Genomic DNA, 16,430 nt, shown 5'->3' on the forward strand with positions numbered 1-16,430 from the left:
TTGAGGTTTTCAATCCGGACCCCAGTTCAAGGCGGATTCCCACAGGTATAAAAATGCACTATCAGGTAAAACCCAATACCTGGCTATAAAATCATGTAAAAGTTTGGGGCCCAATAAGTTGACAAGTTTTCAAATGACAATCATTTGGGTATTGGAACATAAGGGATACTGCTGAATTTTGATTGGTCCCCTGTGAATTGATTCTTATCCCAACAGCATAGCAGCACCCCACTGCCACACATAAAGTCTCTGTGCTGAGGCTTAGTTATCTCCTTAACTCAAATAGCAACTCTTATCTATCTTTTATCTCAGCAAGCATTAGAAAAGACTTGGTTAAGCCTGCCAATAGGGCAAGGAAAATAAAAAGAGGTGCATGAACCTGTCCAGTTGTTAGCAGTTGAACAAGAGGCAGGAATAAAGTGTCTCTGTGTTAATCTGCTAAATGGATCCAAGAGCCTATGTTATAATCCAGGGAAAGATAAGCACTTTTTAAAAGTCTTAATGAGTTCAGCAACAAAGAATGCGGCAAGCACATATTTCTCCACGCACATCAATGTGATCCACTCTATTTATTAATTGTATTGAGATTGTACCTTCCTTGATGGCAGCTGTAGTCGAGCTGGCAATTTTCAGTTTGGCTGTGGAAATGATGGGAGTTAAAGTCCATCACATCTTGAACTAACACAATGAGAGATCGCAAAGTTCCCCATGGTCTCTAATAGCAGTCTCTGTAGATGAAGCTGAGACAGAAAGACTGGACACTATCAGCCAGGGAGCTTCTAGGCCAAGGCAGGATTTGAACCTATATTTCCTAGACTGAAATTGTGGTAACTCCAAAGTAAGGACACTTAACTTGCAGTGGATTGATCGATTTGATCAAACCTCTTAACACATTAGCATTTTGCTTTGGAAGGAGTTCGTCCAACATCATCATCACGGGCAATCTATTCGCATTTACTTTATTTACCTATCAAGCCATCTCTTTTTAGAAATTAGGGGTGAATTGTATGTAAAAAATTATGTTAAAAGAAGAAAGGGATAGAAGAAAGGGAAAAAAAAACCAAAGTGGTAGATCGGTTCTATGCATGTCTACTCCAAACTATGTTTAGCGATTCACTCTGATAAACAGAATGCGTCAAACAATACTACTCCTAAATATATTTATTTATAGACAAATTCATTGGAATTCCATAGAAGTAAGTTCTGAATAAGACCACAATGAGCAGATTGAATGATGTTTGGTAATTCCTGATAAATTTGCTGGCAAGTCTGCAATTCTCTTCCTAATACAAATTGTATTAGGTACTCTGCTAACACAGGCCAGCCGAGAAATGCCTATTACCAAAGCCAACTGACCTGGCCAAAATTCAGTGGAAAACAGAATGAACACAGTACAGGATCTTCTTTTTTCCATGAATGACAATGGGATCAAATGGCAAAAGAAACCTACCTAAGCAAACTCCAAAATGCGTATGTACTATCGAGTTTAAATCCAAATAGCAAAAAAAAAAACACACACAAAAAGAACAAAAAACATCATCTCACACTGCTTGTAAAATATGCATAGGTTTTGGCAAATCTTCTGGAGATGTCTTTCTCTAGATCAGGGGTCTTCAGATTTGGCCTTTTTATGACTTGTGGACTTCAACTCCCAGAATTCCTCAGCCAGGCATGCTGGCTGAGGAATTCTGGGAGTTGAAGTCCACAAGTCATAAAGGGGCCAAGTTTGAAGACCCCTGCTCTAGATGCTCTGGGCAAATGGTATTTAGTAAAAATAATCATGGCAAGAAAAAGGGTGGTCAGCCTGGCCTCCTGGCTCTGCTCTAGAGAGGAGCTATGTTTACTTACAAGCAGGCTTGCATCTGCAACTTTGCTATTCTCCACCCAAATGGATTCCAGCTAGCCATGCCCATTCCCCTCCCAGCTGGCATATGCGGCTGCGCCACTTGGCAGGTGACAGCCACTGCATGCATCTGGTTGTGGCATTTTTAGAAACACTCAGGCAGTAAACTCATCCAACCATTTGGGAGAAGTTTCTTAATGTGGAAAGCATTTCTCTGCAGTAAGCACATTCTCCCCACCTCAACTCATTTCAGCAGTGCAGATTCCCCCCTCCAGCCCCCGCCCCCAAAACCTTCTCCTTGCTTAAGTTGTTTGGTGGTTTCTCAAACTCAGCAAATGATTGGCCATGCTGGTGGTGCTTTGGCAGTCGTAACTCAACAAAATCTGGAGAATCAAATGTTCATCCTTCATTTAGTATTACCAACACTTTACAAACTGGAGCGAGAGATAATTTAGAATCTCACCAGCAGGCATCTTTGGACAAGGATTCCCAGTGAAACATACTAATAGGCTGTACTTGTGAAGCCGAATGTCTTGATACATTTTAATCTGTCTGGGGAATCCTGATTCATTAACTGAAATTTTTAGTCCACTCAGTCCGTGCATTGGTTGTATTTCAAGGCCACCCAACCCTGAAACTATTCTGGTGGCATCGTCAGTTAAAAGAAGCAAAAAATTGAACCTCTGTATGAGAGGCAACGTAGCCTCCAGCCCACCTCCAACTTAAAGGGGCTCACCCAGCCCCCTTACCCTTTCTGCCAAGGGCTTCTCCCTTTAGACCAGCTCAAAGGAAACTAAAAAATAAAATCTTTTGGACCATCCCCTCCAAAACCTGAAACTACCATGGTTATTAAATATGCCATTCACGAAATACAAGTAGCAGTTGTGTAATTGCTTGTGCATGGAGATGATTTTTAACAAATAATCAACTTATTAAGCCAAAGCAGCCAAATCTCTAGGCTTAAAAATATAATTTACTAGGTAATGAGAAATATACAAAAAAATGAGGGAACTTACGAATTAATCAGAGACTTCTAAATAAACCGACAGACTCAGCAAGGCTGAATTAGTCAACAAGGCTTGCATTAAACAAGATTTTTGGTTTCAGCACATTGCCAAGGCTCATTGCAATGAACAGGTGGAGAGATCCTTTGAGGCTCCTGCTTAAATGTTTTAATCAGGACTTGCTCTGCTTTCTTGATGATGTTCAATTTTATAAACCATAGGACATAATTAGAAGCCACATCTTGGAAAAACAGTTTTCTTAAGTCAAAGAAAATGTCCCCTATTTTTGACATTTAAGCATTTTAGACATTTGTGGCTAAAATGACTGACCCAATTGATGAAAACTAGACTGCACTCTGTCAATTGGACCACTATTCTTAGGGGTTTTTATGAAAGCCAGGCTCTCAGCATGGGTCAATTTACTGGAAAGTAAGGGGCTGTCATCCACAGTATTGCATAAGACCCTTAGACTGTAGCTCACTTTATCCCATCTCCACTGAGGTTGATCTGGATGTTGGGATCTGAACTGAATTCTACACATTCACAGCATATTTTACCCTCTTACAGTATGCCAGAGAACTCTCTGCAGAATTTGGTTTTAGACATAACAAAAAAGTTGATCTAGTGCTACAAAACTCATGTAAATAAATAACAATGTTTATTTAGTTCTTTTGCTTGTAAGACTGAAATAAATGCCAATTTAATAAGAGAGCTAAATATAAGCATTAGTGCAAAAGATATCAGAGCTGGATCAGTAATTCCCCCCAAGTGCAGTTTGCTTCTTTGACTCCCCTCTGTCTAGCATTTTATGCTTTAAGGCAACATTATTATTTTGAATAAATGCCCATTCAAAGGCTGCAAATTAAAGAACAGTCGTTATTTTAAAAAAAATATGGTCCTTTAGTGCCATCTTGTGGCACATGCACAAAGTCACAGTGCCATTTTATGGCACATGCACAAAATCAGTCTGGTTCACAATGTGTTTGTCTGTGTGCGCATATGCACACACAGGCCTTCCAGTCAATGTTGACTCCCGGCAATTGCCTGTAGAAGTCCTTGGAGTTTTCTTGGCAAGATTTATTTATTTATCAAATTTAGATACCACCCAGCTCACTCATACAGCAACTCTGGGACCGTTTACAGATAAAAGATTTCAAAAGTATCTTATAAACTAATTTTTACCTGGTCTATAATCATGAACAATGATCTTTATCATCTGCCCCCTATCCAGTAGAAATGAGGAAAATATATTTACTTTTTTTTTACTTCCTTCAATTCAGTAACAAACATTTAGTGTATTACAATCAAGCTGAATCCATCCAGTGCAGGATGTGATCCTCTTTTTGAAGACCATGGATATAATCTAGTACACTGGTCCAGTACAGATGGCAGAGAAATTTTTGATTACCTAGAAGAAATCTAAATCTGAGATGGATTAATTGGTCCAGCCATCCAAATGGTCTCCCTACATAGGATAGAACTAGAATCTGGGATGAAGCAAAGGAATCTGTCTAAATAACACTGGCAAGAGAAACATATAAACAAATAATATAGACCAAGGGGTGTCAACGCGTCATCCAGAAGCCACGCCCATCCCATTGCCGGCAATGGCAAAACTGTCCCGATACGTTTGCGCGACGTCACAAGTTTCACATGTCTGATATAGACCTATCAATTAAAAAGACATCTGGGGGTTTGCCTCATTGCTTTTTCTGGAGACAATCTGAGGAAAAGTTCCATTTTTATAATTTAAAAAGAACCAGTAAAAAGGCTTATATACTTTGCTTCCTTTAATTTATAAAAGTTTCACAGTACTGGCATTCACATGGTATAATATACAACATATCTAATATAGGTTTATTTGTATTAGTATTCTTCCAGTCCACTCAGTTCTGTACTGAACTGAGAAAAGGAGTAGAAATGGCCAAAGATGGGGGATGTTGGAATATCCCTCACGGAATATCACAAATGATACAGCCTTCCAGCCTCCGAGCAAACAAGCACACTTTTTCCTCTTGTTTTAATCTGCTGCTCATTTAGCTTACTAGTACAATGTAAAGTTCTTCCTAATGGAAGTGTCTTCTGTCAGAAGTCTTTTTGGCTTTCTTTTTTCCTCACAGTCACGCTTCCTCCTTTCACAAAAATGGAAATAGTCTTTTCTTCAAAATGTAAAGCACAGTGGCCAAAAACAAGGCAAGGGCAAGAAAGATGAGCAATTTATCAGTCAGCTCCCTGCGGTTATACTTTGTAATAAGCTTTCGTCCCAGATGTATTGTTCCAGACATGGATTTAAACTCCTCATTGGCATCCAAGATAGTTCGTGAAGAACTTACTGAAAGATAAAATGTACATTTCAGTGGATTGTTTCTGAAACATCTAGCACAAGGGTCTTCAAACTTGGCCCTTTTATGACTTGTGGACTTCAACTCCCAGAATTCCTCAGCCAGCGTGCCTGGCTGAGGAATTCTGAGAGCTGAAGTCCACAAGTCATAAAAGGGCCAATTTTGAAGACCCCCTGATCTAGCAAAATCATATATTGTGGAAGCATCTTTTTAGTGTCCTGTGAAAGAAAACATACCACATGGAATTCACTGGGTAAACTGGCTTAAAGCTTCACATTTTTAGATCTGGAGCCAGATGAAATCAGTTCAAATGGCTCTCTTGTTATCTGATGACCACCTGAAAGTCCAAATGATATGTTACCATCTTGAAGAGGCCCATTCATAAAAGACTGAGATCAGAGTTGGCTTAAGTTCCAGAGCCTTCAAAACTTTCACCTCAGCCAAACTCTGCCTCCCAACAGACCGTACTCTCCCTTAAGGCTGTTCACAAACAGTTTAAAAAGGCAGATGTAAATAATTAAAACGGCAATGTATAAACATTCGTAAGCATTTAGTTGAAGCAATCTGATCCATCTAAAATCAGATAAAAGCAGTAAGTCTTTTGGGCCTACAGTTAATCTCAAAGGCACTTTAAGGACCTTGTGAAAAGTGAGCAGGGGGTCCACAGCGATAGCTTTTGTACAGTCAGTTTGCATTGTGCTACTCATATGCATTTTCAATCTCTGAGATTTTTCTGGTGGTCTCCCTTCAAAGCGCTAGCCACTTTCTTTGGGAATTAGCATTCTCAGGCTAGGTGCTGCCTTCTTTTGAGGTCTTCACCTTAAGCGAAGGAATCAAAATAACAGATAGACTGATCTATGGGGAAGAAAAAGGTGTAAATCACTGAAGTGAAAAGGCAACTTTGCCCCTTAAATCTAAGCGTCAGATTCAAGCATTTCTTTTCGCGGCAATGAAAGCAGCAATGATTCTCTCACAGAAAACTGAATTCACAAACGTCTCCAGTGAGAGGGAGGTACGTCAGGCCTGATTCTCCTGGTTTCTTCCTCTCATCAAAGGACCGTAGAAATGACTCAAGGCCAATAGCTCAGGGTGTGTGTGTGTGTATAGGAGTGGGAAGAACCAGGATAGCCCTCTTGCGTCAGAAGACCAACTGTCCACCTTGAACTTAATTCCAGATTATTTAGATACCTAGAGACTGCATGGCTTCTTCACTTTGCTGAACCTGCTGAGACATCATCCTGCTAATGCCCATCAGACTCTCTGTGATGTTACTTGCCCCTTCTGCCAGGCTTTCCTTAGTAGACTTTCTGAAAGAGAAGAGGAAAAGAAATCCAGCATGGAGGTTCATATACTATTCCTTTATGGTTTCTTCTTCAAAATCAGAAGGACCATAGAAAAGATGGCATCAAGCTTGCATTCCAGTACCGCTGTGAACGTGTTTTCAGTTACACACAGTATCCTTGGGATGACACAGAGAGGATTTGCCACTCCCTTCCGCTGAGATATTTTGTTCCATCATCCAGTCTAGTTTACGTTCTAAACTATGAGGCGCCTGCATCCATCAGTTAACTAGGTCTAGGCCTGCATAGCTTCTAAAGCAACCAAAGTCAGTTAGATGCTGTCACTTGCTGAAATTCTTAGGCTTCCTCAAGTCAGGCATTACTTTGAGTGAACTCAGTACTGCCTGAGCTGTGCTTGGTTGACAGAGAAACCTAAGAGGAACCAGCTACGTTTAGTAACACCATCTCGCCATTAAGGAGGGAGAGGCTAAACACACAGAAGTCGAAAAACATCTTTTAAAAAAGTAATAGAAAACATGTTTTTACATCATACCAAGTTGCAAATACTGGTCCGTGACGACACCAAGTGTTGAGCTCATCGCAACTTTACTTGCGCTAGAACTGACCTGCATGACCCAGATTGTTCCAGCCTGAGTATGACCTATTAGCCATTTCCTGATGGTAGGAGAAAATTACTTAATTATCTTCCCCAGTCCCAAATCACTAGGAAGGCAACCTCTGTTTTTCCTCTATAGGTCAAAAGTAGTGTTCTCCCACTTATGTCTGTCAGTCAGGTTGTCTGATTTGCTTGCTACGCTTCATTAAGAGAGAACAGCATAGATTTATAATGGTTCACATGAATGAATTTCTGAAATAGTACTTGGCAGGAGGTTGGGAATTTCTGTGCTGATTTTTGATAATAATGAAAAAGAATAATGACATACCTTTGTCGTAAAGGATCTCCTCCTCGTAGCAATTCATCTTTCTCAGAATTGTCAATTGCAATTTTGCAAGATAGGTTTGCCTTACGCCAGGCAGTCTGATTGCTGAAATTATTAATACACAAAGTTCATATCATATACAAAGCTCCTGATACCTGAATGCATAAAACTAAAGCATTCAATTTGCCATTAGGTTAATTAACGTTTTATTAGCATTCATGTTATATTAACTGTGTTATATATTTAGTTTTCTATTTCTTTATATCTTATCACCACATAAAGACTGTTCCTTAGTTGGTGGTTCATTTAGCAGTGAAAATATCTGGATGCTTACAGAAATCAATAACTATTATCCAAACTTTTGGCAATATTTATAAGAATGTGTCTAGCACTGCATAGATGGCCTGAATCAAACTATTATTTTTCCATCAACTGATCAAAAGTTGCATTGCAAATCATAGCTAACTGTAATAACAGAGTATTGCAGGGAGCTATTTTTTCTATGAAAAGAAGGAAGAACTCACATTTTTGGAAGAAAACCTCACTAAATTTAATGGAGATGTAAAGATGTCTTAGATACTACATTCTAGAGACCCTCATGCATAACAGGTTGAGTACCAGCTGCAAACAAAAATCAGTCCTGCTATCATAAACCTGTACTTTTAAGCTTGAAAGGCACATGATTTATTGTATTGTGGGGAATATATTGGATCTGAGAAAGGAACACTAGGATACTTGACAGGGAGACAAACAAACAAGCAAACTGTTCTGGTCCATTGTTACTTCATGTGGTTCTCCAATCCCATCATTTCAGCCCATTTTACAGAGCTGAATTTTACCTTGATGTTTAATTGATAAATCGCTATGTGCAGAGCAACACATAGTGGAGATTCTTCTCCTGAACAAACATGGGACAAGATATTTACTTTTTAAAAAACTTTTTTCCCTCATGAGTTCTTCTCGGATTGTGTCCAACTGAATTCCTCTCTCCTATCCATATGCCTTCCAAATCTGCTCTTCAGGGTTGAAGAAGCTCTTTGAGTAAGTCTGGTAGTACAGAAGAAAAGCAAAATTGTAAGCCGCCCTGAGTCTTCGGAGAAGGGCGGGATATAAATGGGATTAAAAAAAAAGTCATTGAAGGCAGGTGACTACCTTCTTGCATAATAACCACTTATGGTTACATCAGAGCCTTGATTACTTTAAAAACAAGTAGGGAGTTGCTTACAGAAAGGGAAGTATAGAACTGAAATATACAATCAATCAAATCTTGTGTGAGGGATAACTTCAGTGCTTCCTATATTCCAAACTTCCTATTCTGCAAGCTCAGCTAACAAAACGTATTGCATCATTGGCCTTTGTAACTTGAAATTTTTAACTGACCTGAGCATTTGCTTTTTATGGTTCTCTACTTCTTGGAGTAATACTTGTTTTTCTGATTCCTTATCTTGCTCCTTAGCCATCTGTTCAAGTTCCTAAGAAGAATCATAAGCACACATTATTTATGAATACTTCTGTATACAAAAAGGGAATACGCTAGTAAATTCACAAATGCAAAATGCCTTGGTTGTGAATAAAATGAGATGGATCAGGGCTATCAAAATTTTTCAGTGTTGCTATTTCATTTACCCACTTCCAAGTGAAGGAACTATAACAGGGGTCGGCAACCTAAAAAAGAAAAAGAGCCACTGGGAACCGGTTCCATCACAAATTAAAAAAAGAGGGAGCCGCGTGCGTGTGTCCATGCACGCGCATGCGCAAAAAGGTTTTTTGCGCATGCGCGGACGCACGCGGCTGCCATTTTTTAAAAAATGAGATGGAACCGGTTCCCGGTTGCCCGATGGCGACGGCCCGTCTGCAAAGCTGCCGCTTTCGGCAGCTTTGCAGACGGGCCGTGGCAGCTTCCGCAAAGAGCGGCGCCCCTGCCCATTCCGAGAGGTGCGCGCGCACCTCTCCGAACGACCGGAGGTGCGCGCGTACCTCCGCGCGAATGGGCAGCGGTGCCGCTCTTTCAGGAAGCCCGCCGCGGCCCATCTGTGAAGCTGCCGAAAGCGGCAGCTTCCGCAAAGAGCGGCGCCCCTGCCCATTCCGAGAGGTGCGCGCGCACCTCTCCGAACGACCGGAGTTGCACGCGCACCTCCCCAAACCTTTGGGGAGGTGCGCGCGTACCTCCGTGCGAAGGGGCAGCGGCGCCGCTCTTTCAGGAAGCTGCCGAAAGCGAAGGGGCAGCGGCGCCGCTCTTTCAGGAAGCAGCTTCCTGAAAGAGCGGCCCGCTGCCCGTTCGCGCGGAGGTACGCGCGCACCTCCCCAAAGGTTTGGGGAGGTGCGCGCGCACCTCCGGTCGTTCGGAGAGGTGCGCGCGCACCTCTCGGAATGGGCAGGGGCGCCGCTCTTTGCGGAAGCTGCCGCGGCCCGTCTGCTAAGCTGCCGCTTTCGGCAGCTTCACAGACGGGCCGCGGCGGGCTTCCTGAAAGAGCGGCACCGCTGCCCGTTCGCGCGGAGGTACGCGCGCACCTCCCCAAAGGTTTGGGGAGGTGCACGCGCACCTCCGGTCGTTCGGAGAGGTGCGCACGCACCTCTCGGAATGGGCAGGGGCGCCGCTCTTTGCGGAAGCTGCCGCGGGCCCGTCTGCTAAGCTGCCGCTTTCGGCAGCTTCACAGACGGGCCACGGCGGGCTTCCTGAAAGAGCGGCACCGCTGCCCATTCGCGCGGAGGTACGCGCGCACCTCTCCAAAGGTTTGGGGAGGTGCGCGCGCACCTCCGCCCATTCGGGGAGGTGCGCGTGCACCTCTCCAAATGGGCGGTGCCACTCTCCATTTGGAGAGGTGCGCGCGCACCACTGCCCGTTGGAAGAGGTGCGCGCGCACCGGGCGGCTGGGAGCCGCAAGAGACGGCTCAAAGAGCCGCATGCGGCTCCGGAGCCGCAGGTTGCCGACCTGTGAACTATAACTATAATAACATCTCTCTCAGTAGTAGTGTACAGTCTGAATCACCTTTTGAATATCTAGATGGGATATTGCATACCCATTCCCACCAATGATCAAGAGCCATGGAATGTTGCAATCTCTCTGCTTATCTTACCCAGAAATAAGTCAGTACACACCTTTGATTTTTAGATTATTTACAGAGCATGAACAGAACACCTGGTGTTCTTTAGTGAAGTTTGAGGGTAAGACAACTTGCTTACTTAGTAAAAAGAATAAAACTAAAGGCCATATTTTATGCAGTGGTAGGTGAATTGACATGACAATTCTGATGCAGAACCTGCTGATATGAAGAAAATACACATCCCCAATGGAAAACAATTATTAGATTCCCCACATTGTTCCTCTAATTAAAGGACATTAACTTTTCCCATCCCTGCCCCTCAGTAGGACTACTTTTGTTACTGTATTTTAGTTTATTAAATCATTGTACAATATTGCACTTTGCAACATTGTCACCATGTATGAAAAAAGGAGCCAACATTCAAAAAAAATATCAGCAACCAGTAGTAATGTTCCAATTCTAAGTATGCTTGAAATAAATTTGTTTATTCTATTGAAGTTTCCACTCTTCTCTCTTTATAATTGTTTTCCAAGTTCTGCATCCACTTCATCATATGTCTTTAACATATTGAGACTACTGTATGAATCATGCTTTTAGATTTATAGTAATATAAAAATGCATAGATTGTATCTAACAGATATTTAACATTATGCATTATAAGATTTTCAAAGGCACACACAATAACTGAAATAGCAGTAAAATAAATTCATGATATTTTCAACATTCTTACTATGAGTTTTGGTGAAACCATGCTGTGTAATTTGTGATCTTTGACCATTGCTGACAGATATAAATTCAAGAATGTTAAACTCCTTAAAAAAACTTTTACAATAGCTTAGTGTTCAAGCAACAAGGAATTACATGCAGGTGAGTGCAAACATGTGAGAGAAGGAAGCTAGTAAAAACATCTATGGTTTTATTTTCAAAACATCACTAATGTTTTGTCAATATTCCTCACTTGTATTCGGAGACGTAAATGCTGGAATTTTTCTTTTATTTTGGCATTCAATTCTGCAAGCACACTTACAGGTCCTGTACAATCCCGGATATCCTGAAAAACAAGAAAATTGTAATGTCAGCCTAGTAGGATTGGAGAAACCCAGATTCTAATCCATCCTCGGCCATGGAATTCTAGTAGGTGAACTTTGAACTAGTCATCCTCTCAGCCTAGCCTATTATACAGACTTGTTTGTTGTGGTAAAACAGTAAAAGAAAGGAGTGTAATGTACATCACTGTGAATTCCCAGGGAAAAGTAGAAAAACAAATGTAACCAACACAAAACACTTTTTGCACTGATGTTCTCTTGGAACATATATCTGGATCCTCAGCAATTTCAGGAAGGCTGGATGATATACCAGTAGGATACTTTAAGTCTATTATTATTATTATTAATAATAATAATAATAATAATAATAATAATAATAATAATAATAATAATAATAATAATAATAATAATAATAATAATAATAATAATAATAATAATATATTGAAGGAGGGCTGCCACGGTGAGACTACCATCACACACCAGAATAGGAAAGACAAACAGCTGAACACATTACAGCGTCCAAAAAAGCAGTTGCCCAAATCTGGAGTCCTCGAAACAGTCAAGTGACCTGCAGTATTGATAACAGCACAGATCTTGAGCCAAACTGAGCCGTCCAGCTACAAGGCTGACTGAGAGATGATGCAACTGAACAAACCTGTACCGGAGGGTCGACCATCGATAATAAAGAAGGGCGGTTACGGGCTTATAAACAAAAGTGCCCAGCGATCACACCGTGAATGACTGAGCAACGGCGACGGCAACTCTACCTGCACGGCGGCTTTAATCTCCAGGTCGAATTTGACAATCTCCTGATTGCAAACCCGGACCGGCACGTCACCGGCGGCCGCCATCTTGGGACAAACTACGGCGAGCGAGAAGCCAAGCCAAGCCACTTTGGAATGCGAGCGGACTTGGGAGACCGAACGTCCACAAAGAGAAGTGATTGGCTGGCGTAGGCATGACGTGTTCCTTTCTCACGAAGCGGCCCTCCCCGGGGTTTCCAACTGCGTAGGGTGGACGGAGTGCTGCTGGACGGAAGGAGGGGTTTCTTGTGCCTCGAATTCTGCCACGTTTTTCCCGGCAGCCGCGATCCCCGGTGTCTTTGCAGTCTGGAGAGAGAACAGGGTCTACTACAGTATGTTTAAGATTGCGGTGACGGAATTATTTGGAAAGAACTGTAATTCAGATTTTCCCTTGCTGTAGCATCTTTCATTTGATTATAACATGTTATGTTATTTTTTGGAGTTTATATTTGTACCGTTATTGTTCTCACTTCCATAGGGAGAAGAACTCGATATTTGAATATATGCTTTTTTTTCCCTTTTTTGGGGGGGAAAGTTATGCCAGTTCCCCCGTATTTCCAGATGAAGTCATCCTAGATAGGAACGGAGAGCTCGCCTACAGGATCGCTGTGGAAATTGTATTTAATGAGCCATTAAACTATTTAATAGGCTCTTATGCTTTTAAGAAATCCTCTTTACAGAAAGCCTAACTAAATAGCGTTATTTGATAATTTCTGAAGTTTTTGAAATGTTTTGCTCACGTTCAGAATTGATCTAAAATAGGCTAGTGCGTGTAATGTAGGTTCAGCTCATTTATCATTTTCATTACTGTTTATACATCCTACAGAATTAAATTATTTCAGTGAATGCTGGGGTTTATTTGGTGGTTGTTTTGGGCTATTGATGCATTTAGATACCTTATGTGCCTCTCCTTTTTGTGATAAGCAAAGTTATGTAGCACACAATAAGAGTTAAAAAAAAAGCTAAAACAATTGAAGACATGAGATGAGAAAACCAGGTAAATCTAGTTCAATCATCACCCACTTACAAAACACTTTTTTGCCCATTAAAATATTGTATATTAAGAAACTATTAAAGTTAAAACAAGTTGGAGTCATCTTTAAATATTCCATAAAAAATGAACAATGATTTTATCAAATACCAGGCACTTCTTCAAAAAGGAAAAAGGCATATGGCTAGAAACTAGAGCAGAATATACAAGTTTCCAGTTACAGTTAATATTTAACTAATTTTCTTGTAATAAGCAGCAAAACAGGATTATAAATATCCACATGTTTATTCTTCAGTTAGTTTCCTTACACCTGCAATGCTCTTATTTCGAGAACAGATAAGTGATTTTCATCTGCTTGGGAGTCTTACATTTTTAGTTTATTAACCAAGAATACCCCCCATATGTATGAATAAATCTTTACCTAAATCAAGCAGATGAGTCATCATTCTTTCAGGAATCACCAAATAGCCCCAAAACTTTCATTGTACTCTGCATCTTGTTCCCATTTATTGATTCATGTTACCTGAGTAAATTTTCTGAATTGCAGCATTAGACTGTTGCTCAATGTTTCCTCAAAACTAAACTCTGGTAAAACCAATCAATTTGTGGATTCCTACTTTCATACCCACTCATAACATCCTAATGATGTCATTTTATGCACACTGCCATATAATTTTAGTTATTTTCATTTAGAATTAAATGTAAACCTTCATTTTTCTCCATGTGTGTTCATAAATTCAGTTTCACAAGATCAGACCACCTCCGTTAATTACATTTTTTCACCTTTTCTTAATTTCCCAGATGTACAATATTTATTTTCATTTCATCCCTCTCTTCAGCATTTAGTGCTCTTAAATTTTAAGTCAGTCTTCCATATACCATAATTCTCAACAAACAGGCCAACAGGATTCTGTCCTCCTTTATCCATCAAGGCTTAGTTAATAGAAATATTCATATAGTACTTTTTAATAAAACATACTATGTAGGTTAGGTCAATTCTCATCATTCTCTAGTCATATGCATAACTGTAACTTGGTCACATCAGGCCATATTTAAATTATAGTCCCCCCTCTCCATTTATTTTTTGCTACTGTATTTACTTCTGGAGTTTCTAAGGGGATTGTTATTGGAGAATTTCTCAGGGGTATAAGTCGGTATGAAAGTAGGAATCCAGACTGATTGGTGTTACCAATCCCAGAGTTGAATTTTGAGGATGGACACAATTATAGAGAAAAAAAATTGATTTACTGATTATTGACATCCTAGAGACAGGCAGGCCTAAAGAGGGGAGGGATTACAGTCTGATTTATGCAAATTAGACAGTGGTGGGATTCAAATATGTGAACAACCAGTTCTCTGTGTGGATGCCACTTCCGGAAGTCCATTCTGGGCCTGGGCAGCAAAAAAATAGCTACCAGTTCTGCCGAAGTGGTGCGTACGGGCTGAATCCCACCACTGAAATTAGAGTATATGAGGTTGTATTCAACAACATAGTCGTTGATTGATTATAAGATATCATGTGCCTAGTGAGAAAAGTTAAGCCATTGGGATTAACTATGAGATAAAGGGGCAGGACTACAAAGACAAGAGAGATTGAAAGAATAGCAGTTTATAAATATAGTTTCTTCCTTTGCTTTCCCAGAGTTCTGCTTACTTCTGAGCATTTCTTGGTCTTCTGAATGTTATATGGCTGAACTGACAATTTAGTTTCCTTGGAAAGATGCATTTGAGTTAGGGGCTTTTAGCTCTCCACGAAATCATCCTTAAGTATATTTCCCAATTGTCAAATGGACAGCCATACTAATCTGTGACTGAGATCACATATTACACAAAGTCGTGATTTGGTTTACTAAATATATCACAACTGTATGGGATTAATAAGCCGTGAACTACTATGTATAAATTATAATAATTAGTCTGATGTTTCAATGAGGTGGTCCCATAGATACTGATTCCCACAGCTGCCAATCATGGCATTGGTCAACTGAAATTTTCACATAACACTTTTTAGTAAGAAAAAAATAGTAAGAAGTAGTCTAACCCTAATTCATCACATGCAGCATTCCTGACTCACAGTAAAGAAAATTATCAGTCACTTCTGACATACTTTGGCTTATAATGTGGAACTAAGACCAGTTTTAAAGTTCACTCATGCTCTTTTATGGAAGATAGGATCTGTACTCCAGATTATTTTGTAAACCAACATACTGTTGCCCACATTCCACAAAGTAGGAGATATGTGCAATATACGAAAACATATTCATAATGTCTTTTTTGGCGCGCTCTCTCTCTCTCTCTCTCTCTCTCTCTCTCTCTCTCTCTCTCTCTCTCTCTGTGTGTGTGTGTGTGTGTTCATCTGTGTAAGCAATATATGTTCATGAGAAGGGCAACCCATTTTAATATAGATGTATAAGGAGGCTAAGGAAAAAACCGAAAAATCCTAACAGCAATCTACAGATTAAAAATCACAGACATAAACACACTAAATGTACTACAATGTCAGAACTTCTCTTCACAATTTATTTTCAATTACAAAGGATGTTGCATACATTGATGAGTTTGTATGTGACTAGAAATGCTCGGGCTCAAGGATGACAGAAAAAAACCAAACCAATATTTTGTGTCTTTTTTTAAAAAAAAGGAAAAAATACACAACATTAAACATTATAAAAGTTGCAAACAGATCATGCTTTGAACAAGATATTTTTTTTTCTAAACAGAGACAAGACCTTCAATACATTTCTCTGAGCTCCAGCTGGAAATGGACCACAGAAGATTATAACAGCATTACAAACATAATCCTGGTAGAGGAAAGTCACAATAGTTTTTAATGTACTATTTTTACCTTTCAAAAACTTTGCTGTGTTTGCATATACTTTCAGATTTGCTCCCCAATCTTAAACAGGTTTACAGAGGCATCCCATGATACAGTGAAACCTACTTCCAAGTAAGAATGCTTAAGGCTGCAGCCCTAATTCTTAATCAGATTTTCAGTATATTTAAGGAAAGACGACTTAAACTGTAGAATATACTACAGTAACCAATGCTAAATGTTGTTTTGCATCTGTGAGAACAGTATTGCGGCAGCAGAAATTTCCATTATTTTTAGAAGCTAGAAATTATTTTTTGAAAAGT

The 16,430-nt window shown here is 40.2% G+C and overlaps 1 protein-coding gene across 1 annotated transcript; it reads right to left on the minus strand.

The window, feature by feature from the left end:
* Positions 1-4,627: 4,627 nt before the first annotated feature.
* On the minus strand, positions 4,628-12,358 carry BNIP1 (BCL2 interacting protein 1). Its single transcript, XM_083354121.1, has 6 exons — positions 12,269-12,358; positions 11,414-11,506; positions 8,791-8,882; positions 7,414-7,515; positions 6,378-6,496; positions 4,628-5,179 (listed from the first exon to the last, which is right to left on the minus strand). The coding sequence occupies exons 1-6, from the start codon at positions 12,350-12,352 to the stop codon at positions 4,983-4,985; spliced, it is 687 nt and encodes a 228-aa protein (XP_083210247.1). The 5' UTR covers positions 12,353-12,358; the 3' UTR covers positions 4,628-4,982.
* Between the last annotated feature and the right edge of the window lie 4,072 nt (positions 12,359-16,430).

This window comes from Vipera ursinii (assembly GCF_947247035.1).
Source record: "Vipera ursinii genome assembly, chromosome: 2".
Lineage (NCBI taxonomy): Eukaryota > Metazoa > Chordata > Lepidosauria > Squamata > Viperidae > Vipera > Vipera ursinii.